General features: G+C 33.6%; 1 protein-coding gene across 1 annotated transcript in view; it reads right to left on the reverse strand.

Annotated features, from left to right (window-relative positions):
* Nucleotides 1-5,992: 5,992 nt before the first annotated feature.
* LOC129230522 (zinc finger protein Gfi-1b-like) overlaps nt 5,993-14,883 on the reverse strand; it is a 36,660-nt gene continuing 27,769 nt past the window's right edge. Inside the window, exon 5 of the mRNA XM_054864926.1 lies at nt 5,993-6,186. Within this exon, the coding sequence (XP_054720901.1) occupies nt 5,993-6,186 (194 nt within the window). The remainder of the gene's footprint in view (nt 6,187-14,883) is intronic.

Here is a 14,883-nt window from a genome sequence, read left to right on the forward strand (position 1 = left end):
TGGTTTTATTTAGTTATACTCAAACAATTTACATTGCTACTGTGTTTCGAAAAATTGCCGCTAAAAACATCAGATTTTTAAACTACCACTATCAAGCGCGAATCCTTCACACGGGTCAGCTAGTAAACATAAATAAAATGAGATGTTTGAGGGTATTCGGTTTGTTTAGAGTAAAATAATTTTGCATCACCGCACAATTTGTTTATGCAGCCTCCAAGTGTCCCTTCTTGATGTATAAGGATGAATGGCATGGAAAGTAAAGTGTGCAACAAGCAACCAGCGATGGCAGCAAGTTTTTCATTCGTTGAATAAAACGCTAGAAGGTTATTTTACACAATTAACTTTAATTTCTAATTTTTCTGTATTTTTATAGATGGGTAATGTTGATAGTTTATAAATATTTCCTCAAAAGAAAGCTTGTGAAATATTTATCAATTACATTGTTGTGCTAGAATTCGTTCATTATCGTTCTTCTCCCAACAGGAGTTCAATTAAAAGCAACAACAAGCATTTCACACATTTTTATTGCACTGTGTCATTAAATCTACAACAAATATACACAATTTGAGAATAAAAATTAAACATTTTTCAATGAAAGCTCTGAAGTTTTTAAGGGAAAACATTGACATTACTACACTCAGCATTTGATTTTTGAACTCAAGTTTGCTGACTGATATGTCATTAAAATTATTGTGTCCATGACTATGGTTCATTTACTGCTGTATTTTCAAACTAATAGTTTCTTCAAAAACCCATGCACCTTGAGCCTGGTATAATTTAACACAGAAATCATTTCATCAATTCATATTAATGAGTTATAGATAATTCTGTCAACATTCAGTAGTAAAAAATCAGTAAATTTCGTGAATGGAAAGTTTCCTTTCATCATTTCATAGGGTAACGGCACCAGTCATAGACATGCTTAAGACAATGCTCTCAGGTTAACTCAATATTCTGAGACTTTTAATGTATTTAGACTTTTTAAACTATTTTTCTCTCATGCAACTGTATCTCATCTAACGCTTGGCTGCTTCTGGATCCTCTGAATTAGTTAATTCTATTTTTATTTGCTCAATTTCGAAAAAATAAGGTCCGACCCCGACAACAGACACCGAAGAATCTGATGATATCCAGTAACAGATAGGATGAGGAGAGGATGAGCAACGGAGAAAATTCCCTTTTTCTCTTCAAAAAGGGGAAATGTTTTTTATTTTTAGAACTAAAGCTTTATTAAATTCAAATGAATATACAACGCCAACTAACCTCGTGGTGTCTGTTCATAACCTTCCACCACTGCCTTGTTAATACCAACTGGATCATAAAATTCACTCTGATAACACTAGACGGTTGCCACGTATTTGTGGGCCACAGCAACATCAGTTTCACTCGCGTAAAATTCTTATTATTTAAATCCAAACTTATGACTCTCTGTTATTGGGCATTTGTCTGTTACCAGTGCTGTTACCTTATTTTGTTTGATATTAGATGAATCAGCAGACCTTAATCAAGATAAAATGCCTTTTTACTCTAAAATGAACTTTGAAAGAGCAGATAGTAGTTTATTAATGTTTGATTTTAATAAAACCATGTTCAGATGTTTAGCATATTTTTATGTGAATGAACATTTGTAATCAATAGCAAATCTTATACTTGTAAAATTATTGCGTAATTTTATCATGCATATTACCGTACAGTATCCGACTCTTGCGTGTTACACGCTCATTATTTAGTAAAAATTTTATTTGGTCCTTGCAAGTTTTTAAAATTGATCGGCAACTGCATTTAGCTGATGCAGTAAAAGAATGCTGTAAAGGGGAGAGGAAGGGGAAGTAAGAATTTAAGCATGCAAAACGATAAGTGATATAAATTTTAAGTTGAAGTTTACGAAATTACCTATAATAATTTCTCAGCTCAATTTAATTTACCATTTCATTTGAATTCACATCAACTTAATATTGCTCAACTCAATTTAATTCATCTTAACTCAACGCAACTCAGTTGAATTCAATACAACTCAACTCCTCTAACTTCATCTCAGTTATATTCAATACAACTCAACTCCTCTAACTTCATCTCAGTTATATTCAATACAATGCAAATCAACTTCATTTAGTGTTCAATTCAATTCATTTCCGCATTAAGAAATATATATTTTAACAAAAATTATTTACCTAACATTCAATAATTAATTTTTCACTTAAAAAACTGAAAATGAACTTTTTTCTAAACAATGACGAAAAAAAAGGATGGGGAAATCCCTCCTAAATAATCTCCTTCTTGTATTTACTAAATCATTACACCCGGAGTTCTTCAAGAAACAGTGGGTATTTTCAAGTACCGTGTACGTTCATGTTAAGGACAGAAATTCTGATAACTCATACTGTACTGAATTGATAAGCTTATGTAGTTTCTTTTATTGTAAATTAAACTGCTACTTTCCTGCATAAAAATTCAAAATATGAAATTCATCATAAATATATACAAATCTAAACAATAACATTGCACCTTTAAATGACTAGTCAACGAAAGACGATTTTTGACTAATGAACACTGTAGATTGAAATACAAATGATAAGTATAATAATATTCTTAAAAACTGTACAGTATATTTACAGAAGATTTTCCGTAGTTGATAAAGTATTTTATACTGTAAGTACAAAGTTCATTCTTAGCATCACAAAGTTGTCCGGAATACACAAGAGCAGCTTACTCTCTGTGTTAGATCAGAGTTATTTTGTACGCAATATACCGACAGCCCTGTTATGGCATCCAGAGACTGTCGTCTCGTCCTTGTTATGGACTCATCATTCTGGAATAGTCAATAAGAAAGCTGGAGGCAGATGTTTATTCATTGTAGCAGAGATTACCTTTAAGCTTTAGGCTAAACTGAATTTAGCACATCAGCAAATGTCCGCAAGCAGTGGTGCTGTTCAATTCGTAAAATGAAGGCAAAAGCTAACTTATTTCTTATGCTGGTTTCGCATCGACTGTGACAGCAACGAATTTATATTCAGACTTCCTGCTCACGCCATTGGTTTAGTATAATTTAAATGACACAACAATGGCTTGCTGATTCGCTGCTATATATTCCAGCATTTCCCATTCGTTTCACTCTTTTGAAATCGTACCAAGTTACATTAACTATGAAAAAATCAATCCAATTATGTCAGACTGTGACCCTTCTGTGGCTTTAATCGAGTAGCTCTGGCTCTGGACCTCAAGCGGTTGAAGTCACAAAAACGGCAGCTGTCAAGTTAATGTGCCCAGTTGGAGATAAATTTCTAAAGACACTGGTAAAAACGTGCGTACTTGTCCAAGTAAAGATTTTTTACACTTGGTAGTTTCTGACTCATGGAGATGACTTGAAATTTGACTAGCGCCATGTATCAGTGTAGGCTGTCACTCTAGTTGCTTTTCTTCATATCTGCTGACAGTTAAGGTGAAACACCAGTAATGACTAGTGCTTCAGTAGTGGCCACTTCAGATTTACCTCTGTACTTGGAAGAAAGAAATGAACAATAATAATGTGATTTTTTGTTGGTACTTAATGTAATTAACATATTGACTCAATTTTATTCATTTGTTATTTGAATTTAAATTACTTCAAATTCAAATAACAGATGAATAAAATTGATGTAAATGGCAATGTAAAAACTTCAGATGGGAAAATGTCAGATGGCCGCTACTGACATTTTCAGATTTTGGAGTAGCCACTGCAGGATCACATTTAAGGTTTGAAAAAAAAAAATGGATAAAAATTGAAAAAATGTAATTTTGGTATTTTTAGAAAGTGGGAAGATTTAGAAAGCGTTGAGCTATAAAACGCTCACTGAGTTTCAAGAGTGGCAATTAATATTGCAGACCTACAGTTTAAAAATATACATCACTGTGACCACTACTTGTGCGTTTTAAACCTTGAAGTGGCCATTATTGAAGAAGTGGCCACTACTGATGTTTTACCTCAATTATAGTAAAAAACAACAGGTATGAGTTGTTATAATGGAAATTACTTGTTAAAAGTAGAGAAATTTTTTTGTCATTTTTTTTCCTTTCTCTCAGTTGGTTCAATATTGAAGTTTAAATAGCGGCAGGTATCTGTATAAGCGATCATTCTTGTTACGTTAATGCATTTCATTTGCTTGTGATATTACTAAAAGACAGCATAGGAAGAGTAATAATGGTAATTATTAGTTGAAAGTAGAGGCAAGTTTCTGTCACTTTGTTTTTCCTTCATTAATTTCATTCAGTATTCAAGTATGAAGAGCACCAGCTGTCAGTATAAGCGGTCGCTCTAGTTGCTGTGTTTCATTGCATCAAATAGTAGTATATTCAGTAAGTTACCGCCCTATAGCCAGAGCTAAGGCAGAAATACATGAAATACACCGCCAGCTCAGTCAATTCAACTGAGCTGGCGGTGAATTGACTGAGCTGGCGGTGTATTTCATGTATTTCTGCCTTAGCCCTGGCTATAGGGCGGTAACTTACTGAATATACCTGCCTTGCCTGCAATATTCGAGTTGAACCGAACCATTGTTTCGGTCACTCGTCTGTTCAGTGCTAATTCTATGTTAGCTACCAGTTTGTGTGGCACTCTTGGCTTCCTTAAGAGGTTTTCATCTCCAGCTCAGTCACTTTCCTATGCCGGGCTGATGAGTGCTAATAAGCACGAAACTGCAGTCCTCGGCTGAATTGACTGAGCTGGCGGTGTATTTCATGTAAATAGTAGTATTACTTGTTGAGATTGGACAGAAGTGTCTAAATTCGTTTTCCTTTCTTTCATTTGGTTTAGTATTGAAATTTGAACAGCACCAAATGTCACAATAAACGGCCGCTCTAGTTACTGGTGCTTCATTGCGTCTGATAGTAGTTTTACTTGTTGAAATTAGACTGCAGTGTGTGTCAATTCTTTCATTTGGTTCAGTATTGAAGTTTGAGTAGTTGCTGGTATCTGTGTAAGTGGTTACTCTAGTAATACTGTTTCACTGCTTGTGACAGTACTGATATCTATAGTGGAAATTCTTCGTTAAAAGTAGAGAGAACTTTCTGTGAATTTGTTTTTCATTCTTGATTTTAAAAGAATTGGCTGCCTTAAATTTGTCAAATTTTTATTGAAAGAGATTTTCTCAGCAAAAGACTTGCAGTTAATAAGCCATTAGACTAAAGATAAGATGATTCAATCTTAATCATGTTTCTGTTACAGTCGGAATTATTCATAACAAACAAATCTTTAAATTTTATTCTGTTACAAAAAAAAAAAAAAAAAAGAATTGTAAATTAAAGCTAACTGATTGCTGCAAATTATTACTGATTAAGAAATATCTTTAAGTAGTATAATTTTATGCCTTTATGTAATTTAGAGATACTTATTTGCTGCAATGGGTGAAGTGCCTACAAAATAAACAGCTGTTTTTGATTTTTCAAGCATTTTCAGTTTCCCCTATTTTTTATGACTAGTTTGATACTTCCTTTTCAAAGTTCATTAAAAACATTGCTTTAATTCCGAGAAAAAGAGTACCAATATTAGGAATAAAACTTGTTTCGGTATCAGTATTGCTCTTACCGAAAACCGATTCATCATTTGACACTAATAATAAAATCATCAACTGCTCCCGATCATGAGCTCTTTGGTATTTGCTTTGAAACAGTTTGAGTTTATACAAGGGTGGTATATTTAACAAGTGAGTCAAGTTTTTGAATCATCAAGCACTCTTTGCTACTTGCTTCAAAACAGTCTATGTTTATCCTAGTGGGAATCACATTTGTTTAGATCATCAAGAAGTCTTTGGTTTCTTCAAGACATTTTTGATTTGAATCAGCGTGGTATGTTCACCAACTAAGTCAAATGCTTTGAATCATCAAGAAGGGATACAGTTCCCAAGTCTTTAGCGCTTAGAGAAATATTCTGCGATTGATAATTGTTGTTTCCCTTTGCGTTAAGAGCTCGAACCATCTTATTCCAGACCCTTTCCAGAACAGCTGGTTCTGTGCCATTTCAGTGAAGACCAGTTCTGAGGTCCGAATGCTGAGTTTCTTTGTGCCTTCGCAAGTCAACCTTCCTTTGGAATGCTCTTCCGCAAATGTCACAAGCAAATGGCTTGAATCCTGTATGTTTGCGGCTGTGGGTGATGAGATTTGAAGACTGGCTAAAGGCCTTGCCGCACACTGTACACTTGTGTGGCTTTTCTCCTGTAACAAGAAACAAAAATGGAATTAGACATTTTAAGGGTAGGAAGTATATATCAATCAAAGGTAACCGTTTTTCCCCGAGTGTCAGGGATTCCCAAATCGGGTGCCGTAGAAGGAGGTGAGGGATACCGCAAGGTGTCGATGGTATCAATATATGTGTATTAGGGTACCCCCCCCTCCAAAAAAAAAAGTCGATTTTTCAAATCGCACTAATATTTTTCGTTTTAGGTCAAAACAATTGTAAAAAAGTTTCATGTCATTTGAACAACGGCAACCTGTGCCGACTTGCGTCTTAAAGTGTAAACCAGCACTATATACCAGACCGAATCAAAAAAAAAAAAAAAAAAAAAAATGGAAGTTCGAAATTTTATGTTGATAAAATGTTACCCCTGTAGCTCTCATGTACCACAGAAATATTTATCCAAATCAAAAATATTTAGGTGTCCAGCAGGAGGCCTAAAATTTGTAATTTTCTTCAAACCATTGATTTTTTTTCTCTCTCTATTTTTTTAAATAAATATAGGGTAAATTTTAAGAAGTTATCAAGTTAAGAAATATAAACAGTAAAATCAATAATCAGCGTTAAATAGAAATTTTTGTTCTCTTTCAGTATTTAAGTCTCCCACATGGTACTCAAAATATGGATTTTTTTTCAATTTTAAGTAAACTTTTTCATTTTAAATATATTATTTTCTTTATTTTTCATTTGCAAATGTTGATTTAAAAATGTGTTCACTAATAATTTTTGAGTTTGATATTTTATCAAAATGTATATGTAATTTTTTAAAAGATAAATCGAAAATAAAATCAATTTTTTGAAAATAATTCTAAATTTTAGTTCCCCTGATGGACATCTTTTTTTTTCCAATGGGGCTGTATGAGAGACCCACCTCAAGAGGCGTCTGAGTCATAACCAGACCTAGTGCGCTCCTCAACAAAGCATCAGTCTTTCGTGTGTCACCATTAAGGCGCTGATGCATGATACGTTAGTGTTTTTGACGCCCAGTTTCCACCAGATGGAAGTACCTGGACTCTCATTTGATGCGAAATTTCACTAAGAATTTAATTTAATTGAGGGATATTCTAAGCCAAACGAATACCCAAGGGATCTTTTACATGCCGCACAAACATACGACATGGGCGCTGAAGATTTTCTACATCTCGAAAATCCACCGACTGGCCACCCAGGTCAGAACCTTGGTGCACAGGCGTAGAAGACCAGCGCCTAACCATCACGCCACCAACCGGCTAAATATTTTTTTAATTTGAATAAATATTTTTGTGGTACATGTGGGGCTATAAGGGCAACGTTTTATCAAAATAAAATTTCAACCTTCTAAAAAAAAAAATTATTCGGCCTAGTGCATAGGGCTGGTTCACACTTTCAGGCGCAAGTCGCCAAGGGTTGCCGTTGATCAAATTGTATGATACTTCTTTTACAATTAATTGTTTTGACCTTAAAGGTAAATTTTTAGAGGGTGTGCAACTTGAAAAATTGACTTTCTTTCCTTTTTTTTTTTGACACCCTAATGTATTGAGAAAACTCTAATTCGTTAAAGGGTGCCGCGAATCGGAAAAGTTTGAAAACCCCTGCCTCATATAATTTTGCATTCTCATCATTGCTAACCGTGAAACACTTTTTGAAAAATGCTGCTTAAACTCGCCAAAAAATAATTTTCAGATTTTTTTTTTTTTTTTGACTAAGTTCTCTGACCTAGGAAAAAAATTCCACGTAACCCAAATATACGCAAAACTAATCACTGTGATGAACCATGACATGATCAATGTAAAAAATTATAAAAACCATAAGGTTATTTCATTTTTTGAGGGTCACCCACTTACTTACCCCAGTATCCCACTTCCCCCAATCAACCCTACTTTTGAATTTACTTGTTAAATTTTGTTTCAGTATATGTAACCTATATAATTTACATATTTATAACTGTAATCATTGTTATGTATTTACATTTAAGAGCAATAGTTTACGTCAAACTTGAAAAATTTACGTCCGACACCAAGCTAAAAATATTTTTAAAATAATTTTATTCCTAATAATATCATTTGAAAACTGTGTAATATGCTTCAATCATAAGTATACTTTAGAATTATATTGTTTTTAAAATTAAAATGTAAGCCAATTCACAGGCTCTTAATAATTTTTAAGTGAATCATCAATTTCACTATTTGTGTGTTTACGTCCGACACCAACTCTTTAAATTTTTTTAATTTATACTTTAGGGATCTATTTTGAAAAACTAACATGATTTTTTGTTCAGTGGGATGTAGTAAGTATCTTGTAAATAAGTTTGATCATTTTGGAACAGTTTATACTTGTTAAATGGAATTAAAACTGAGAATTTTTTTTTCATTTTTTACGTCCGACACCATGGAATTTCCCCCAACTTAATTTTTTAAAAATCAAAAACCAAAAAGTGCCGGAAATTTTATCTCACAAAAGTTTTCGTACACTTTGAAAAAAAATATCAAAAAATTAGTAAATAATTTAACTTTTTAAAAAATTATTATTTAGTAGAATATCATGCAGTATCAACAACAACTTTTAAACGTCCGGGAATAGATTTCACTGTTTTTTCTTTCTTTTTTTATGCAATTTCTGAGTAAGTGTTCAGCAGCTATTCAAGTCTTACTGCTTCTAGTTCGCTTTTCGTTTCAATGGTGTGTTTTCGTAATCTAGCCACCAGATATCTCCAAATATGGTTCATTAAGTTTAAATCTGGCGATGGAGGAGATATTTCTAAGTTTAAGGACAATTTTTGAGGCACCAAACGCAAACGTGTACTTCTTATCATTATCTTGATGAAGAAACAAAGTTGTTTCCGATTACCAAATTTTGGGCTAATAGTTTAAATTTGCTTTTTAAAATATTTAAATGAACAACATGATGCTTTGGTTCTTCAAAAAATTCTAAATTTCCAAATCCTGATGCAATTATGCAACCTCACACAAGAACACCTTCACCTTCCTGATTAACTGCTCCAACTAATTTCTTAAGATTAAATTCCTCATTTTTTCTTCTATTGACAGATATACAACAATTTAACAGAAAATATTTAATTTATTTTCATCTATGAGTAAGACGTTGTTCCAAAATGTTTTGAGCTTCTTTATCATTGTTTTTACGACGGAAAGCGTAAGCATACTGTTTTTCGCACGAAAAAGAACATTTCTGCGGGAAGAAGAACCTTTTAATCCAGCTAATCAGAGAACTTGGCGAACAATTTTAGGTGAAAATTAAACATAAAATATTTCATTCAATTCTGCAGAAACTTTTTCAGCACTCAAATGTGTATTTTTCGTAATTTTTTTAAACTGTAAACCTCCGATCACGCTTTGTTAACTTTGCCAGTTGACCTTTTCTTACCTTGTTTTCAATCCGACTCTTGTCTTTAAATCATTTTATCAAGCACTCCACTATAGAATGGTATAAATGAACTAATTTAAAGACATTTTAAACCAATTTATGTCTGCTGTTAGGGAAAAAAATCAAATTTCGAATCGGGTTTGTTGTTTTCTACGCATACCTGCCATTTTAAAATATTATGCAGAATATTAGGGAATAAATGAAGAAAAAATTAAAGGCAAATGACTTAACAGTGTCATTACAATGCAAAAAAAAAAAAAAAATGATAATTTTAATCATGAATTTATACGAAAATATTTCAGTGTGCGATGATTTTTGTGGTGTATTTTTTCTCTGTCTCTTTGTTTTTTTGACAAATTTCAAAAATAAAATCTGGCAATATTTTGAAAAAAAAAAAAAAAACTACTGGGTTTTATTCTGAATGGCATAGAATGGTGCGAAAAAAAATTGGACTTCATATTCGAATTCAGTTTTGCGTTATTTTGGTTGTACTACAAAATTTCAAGGTGTGCGAACACTTTTGGGAGCCACTGTATATACGATCTATCTGCTCTTAAAGTTAAACTTAGTATTAATTTTCCCCACGGCAGAAAACCTACACTGTAAAAACGATTCAGAGACGTTCCTGGAAAATAATGGGCAGCTAATGTGAGTAATTTCTGCTAGTAACATACAAAGAACAGAACTGGTTTCTGCTAAAAATCTGCAACCATCCTGAAATCAATCATAAATGTTTCTAATAAATAATACAGAAATTTCTCCGGTTAAAGCAAGTCATGTTTCTGTAACCTTCAGAGAAAACTGATGTAGGTTCTAAGTAGTAGTTTGGTGCCTTCCTGATTTGCCAAGTAAGCTTCAAAAGCATTATTGCAACTAAGTGACAACACAGAATTGCTAGTATCAAGCATTTCACTTGGTTGCTATTCTTGCCAAGCTGCGGAATCCAGAGACTTATTCGCTTTCATTGGGAGCTTAGTCAACTTGATGGTCCATAATCGTTCTTAAGTCGATACACTTAAGAAATATACGTTCGGTTAATCTTTAAACTTGTAGCTAAAAATATTTTTCCCAACATTGAGAAGTCTGTAGTAACTCAGGAAATTGTAGTAATTCAGGAAACTTTTTGACAAAAATATGTAATTTTCACAGGAAATTGGTAAAAATGTGTGAAATCTCGAAACGTTCTATGGAAATTACCACTAACGTTTCGGAAAATTTTTTTATAGTGTAAACTTCACACATTTCAAGTCATACTCAGACTGTTTTCAGGATTGTTTTGAGTGAACTCTAGTAATAAATTTTGTATACAGATTGATTTGGAGATGCTTTATTCAAATCCTAAGAAAAAGTGATTAGTTTCATGTTTTGAATTGCTGTAAGCTGTATTCCGTTTTAATAAAAAGATACGGTAAACATGCCGCCGGGATGGGCTTGGCACCTTCCGAATTTAATACTAAGGCTCTTAAGTCAGATATAGTCGAAGCTGAGGTAGAACTACAAGCGAATGCAGATCAACTTATTTACCTGCAATTTTTGCAGAGCTGCAATATCCAGAGACTGCATTTTGTCCCCATTTGAGATTCAATGGGGACATTCATTCAATCAATTTTAAAGAGCTTTAACGGATCTGGAGGTAAAACATCTTTCAAGGAGCATGAATTGCTGTTCACACCAGTTCACACCTGTTTACCAGTTCACACTGGTAGCTGAAAATGTTTTGCAAAATAGTGAGATTTGCATTCGGAAAACCTGTCGCGATTCAGGAAAAGTTTTTACAAATGTACTTATTTTTCCCAAGAAACATGTGGTAATCCATGAAATGCCGTAACGTGGCCCGAAAATAGTCTGACTTTTCGGAGTTTTCTTACAGTGTAAGTTGAAAGCTTCAATAATTATGGGAAATTTTCAAAAATAAGAAAACAAGTTTAGTGGCAAAGTGAAAGATTTTAGTGATAGGAGAAAATTATTATTCAAAAAGTCACTACGACCAGTGAAAAATAGTAATAACCTAAACACTAAGAGGGTAAGACGGAAGAAAACTTCCTAACGAATAAATGAAAAAACCAACCACAATTTTGGAAATTCTCAAGAGAATGCGAGGAGAAAAATTTCCAAGAATGAAAGAAAATCATAACCAAAATAAAAGATTAAAGATAAGAGGAAAAATTGGGAATCATGTATGGAAAATTTATCCCTCGACCTCCTGATTGTGTTCAAACACTAAAATTGTACGACCCCTCCCATTCCAATGATGATCCTCTCAAAAACAAGAAGCTGGGTCCAACCTTGTTGAGTAAAACCGAATAAAGTCTTAGTGAAGATTCTAATCATGAAGAGGAAATTCTTAATGTCTGCAATTAAAATGAAGCTGATCCCGTGAAAAATCTTAAGAACTTTTTCCAAAATTCTAGCAACTGAAAGAATCTTGATTTGTAAACAGAAAATACTTTTCAAAACTGAAAGTAAATAGCTCCTTTTATGGTTTGTACACTTGTTGCAAAATTATCTGAGTAAACTTTACAGGCGGTAGCGGACTCGTCTATTAGTTTTCAGGTCTGTCAGTTTTCCTTTACGAATAAAAGTTAAGCTCTAAATTAAGCATATTAACATAGAAATGAACAAAATAAAGGTATCTAACTTTTCCTCCCCTTCCCCTAATTTATATAGAATCGTCTTAGCTGGCCTCTTGCCAATTTTATGGCAAATGTGGTCAGACAGTAGTCTTCATATGGTATAGACGGGTGTTGCGTCAAAATTTAACGTGATTGAAAAAATTAAACACTGTTTATCTCATTCAACTTTGAATCACTTTCTTTAACTTATGAGGGATAAGGATTTTGTGGCAATATATATACAGGGTTAGCATAAAATAATATCCCGGTTTTAAAAATTTATATTTCACAAACTATTACACTTACTACAAACTATTATACTTATAAATAATACATAAAAATAAAGATAAACTGTCCAAGTTTTTTTTAGCGTAAATTACTACTTAAGCGTGCACGTTCCGCGCTAACGCAGCCAGAAATTCGTTCCGGAAGGAGTTTTTCGGTCACAACAGTCCTTACACGTGTATTAACTACTTTACTAGGATTGGCAACAATGTTAAAACTAACTAAGACCTCTGTGGGGATTCCCCCCTCCACCCCCACTTCGCTGCGTCACTGACGTTCTGCAATGCTGGATTGGCCGTGTAGGTGATGATGGTTTACCTTTTATGGCGATGGGCAGCCAGATCCCCAAACCTAACGTGGTGTGTGTGTGTGTGTGTGTGTGTGTGTGTGTGTTTTAATCAGGTGTTTCGTCAAAGACAGTATTTATACACCACCATTACCTACAACATTGCAAGAACTGAAAGATCGCCATTTTGACAATTTGACAGTGAAACACTCCAAAATGTATGTTATAGATGTGTGTCGCGTTACGAAAGGCTCACGCATCGAACATTTATGAATGAAAAAAAAAAAAAACTTTCTTAGTTTATCTTTATTTTTATGTATCATTTATACTGCTAAGTGTAAGAACTAATGAAATATAAAGTTTTAAAACCAGGATATTTTTTCTGCTAACCCTGTATATATTTTGTTGTTAGTACCTAACGATTAAGTTTCACATATTGTGTCATCAATCGTTTTAAAATCGTTAGGCCATAACTGGTTACACGATGTGCTAAATTTTAATAAAACGCATGATAATTACTGAAGAAAACTTATGCTTCTAAATTTTACAGACCCTTATCTCCCCCCCCCCTCCTTCAATATCTGTGGATTGAGAAGGGATGCCATGGATTAGCGAATAAAATTAGCATTAGAAGCACGCGTATTTTATTTTATTTTTTCTATTTTCATGTAAAATGTTCTTCAAGATCTATTCTTGCTCCATTCCGTTTCAATACTTAATGTTGTTTCTAGAATTTCATTTCTAACGTTCGATGCCTTAATAGTTCCGATATGATCCCAACTTCAAAATGATCAATTTCTATGCTAGCAACGAAATCTATTACAGTATCCGACTCTAGTTCAGCAAGCATTACAACAATGGATAATAATCGAAAGAGAGGGGTGGTTGTGGAGAAAAAGTGCCTTCCCCCGCCTCTCTAAAAGTGCTCCAGAAAACAAAACCGAAAGAACAGACCGCTATATTCTCAAATATTTACACCTATCACCGCTCAAAATGGACCATAAAACAGATGAAGAAAAGAAAAAAAAATCCGATTCAGGAAACGTATAATGCCTCTAAAGTACAAAATATAATGCCGGAGTGGCCGGACTATAAAAGAACGTTTAACTGCCGGACGGAAATGCTATCAATAACAGTAACAAACCGTATTTCCGAATCAAAATGGCCCGGACCTTTGTTCTTGGCCTCTGGGGGGTGGCCGTGAGAGTGGGCATCCGGCACTAAATCGTGGAGAAAATCCGGGTCCGGCTAAAGTTGTGTTGCCTCATGAAGTATGGATGCGCCTTTGGGAATTGAGCAGTCCGGACCGGTACTTGAAGGAAGTATGGCTTCGCATCGAGTTGGACACGGGGGTTGCCAGATGCGAAAGGCAGTGCCAAGTGCACAGGTAAATAAACGCCAAACAAGTCGCAGACAAGGTACATAGGAATTCAAAAGAGGAAATCTTGGACGTTAATTTTATTCAAAACAAAAATTAATCATTATAACTAATAGCGTATAAAATAATAAAATAAGTATAATAAAATCATTATCATTGTAATAAATTGTAGCAGAAATACATAAAAGATAATTAAACAAATGAAAATGCAAACTAATAATTTAGTAAATAATATTTATTGATATTTTTTTCTTAAGGCTGTTGTCCCAAGAGATTGGCGCCAAGGGAAAATCAATCTACTCCCGTAATCAAAATCAACAGCAAATAGCCTCCCGATATTTGTTGCATACGACATGATTTTCAGTCTAGAATGGATTGAGATAATATTGTAGAAAAATTTTGCGTTTTTATAATTTAAATTAATTTTAAATGAAAATCTCGCTTGGCGACGGTTTCAGAATAGCAACCATACACGCACTAAAAACTGAGCAACTTTGCTTCCTACTACAAATCCTGTAATACTATTAGGGAAAAAAACAGTTATCGATGATTCATAAGACTTTGAGGGTCGTAATGATAATTTTTAAAGTTCATTTTAATCAATTTTTATATTTTAAAGTGTGGATGTTTTAAAAACTTGTTCAATCTACGGACATTTAGTTCCAACTTCCTCATGCAGATGTCGCTGAAGTAAGAAATCTGAAAAATACCAGTGTCTGGCACTTTTCCTAATTAACTCTACCATAAATCACTT

Source organism: Uloborus diversus, chromosome 9 (genome assembly GCF_026930045.1).
Source record: "Uloborus diversus isolate 005 chromosome 9, Udiv.v.3.1, whole genome shotgun sequence".
Classification (NCBI taxonomy): domain Eukaryota; kingdom Metazoa; phylum Arthropoda; class Arachnida; order Araneae; family Uloboridae; genus Uloborus; species Uloborus diversus.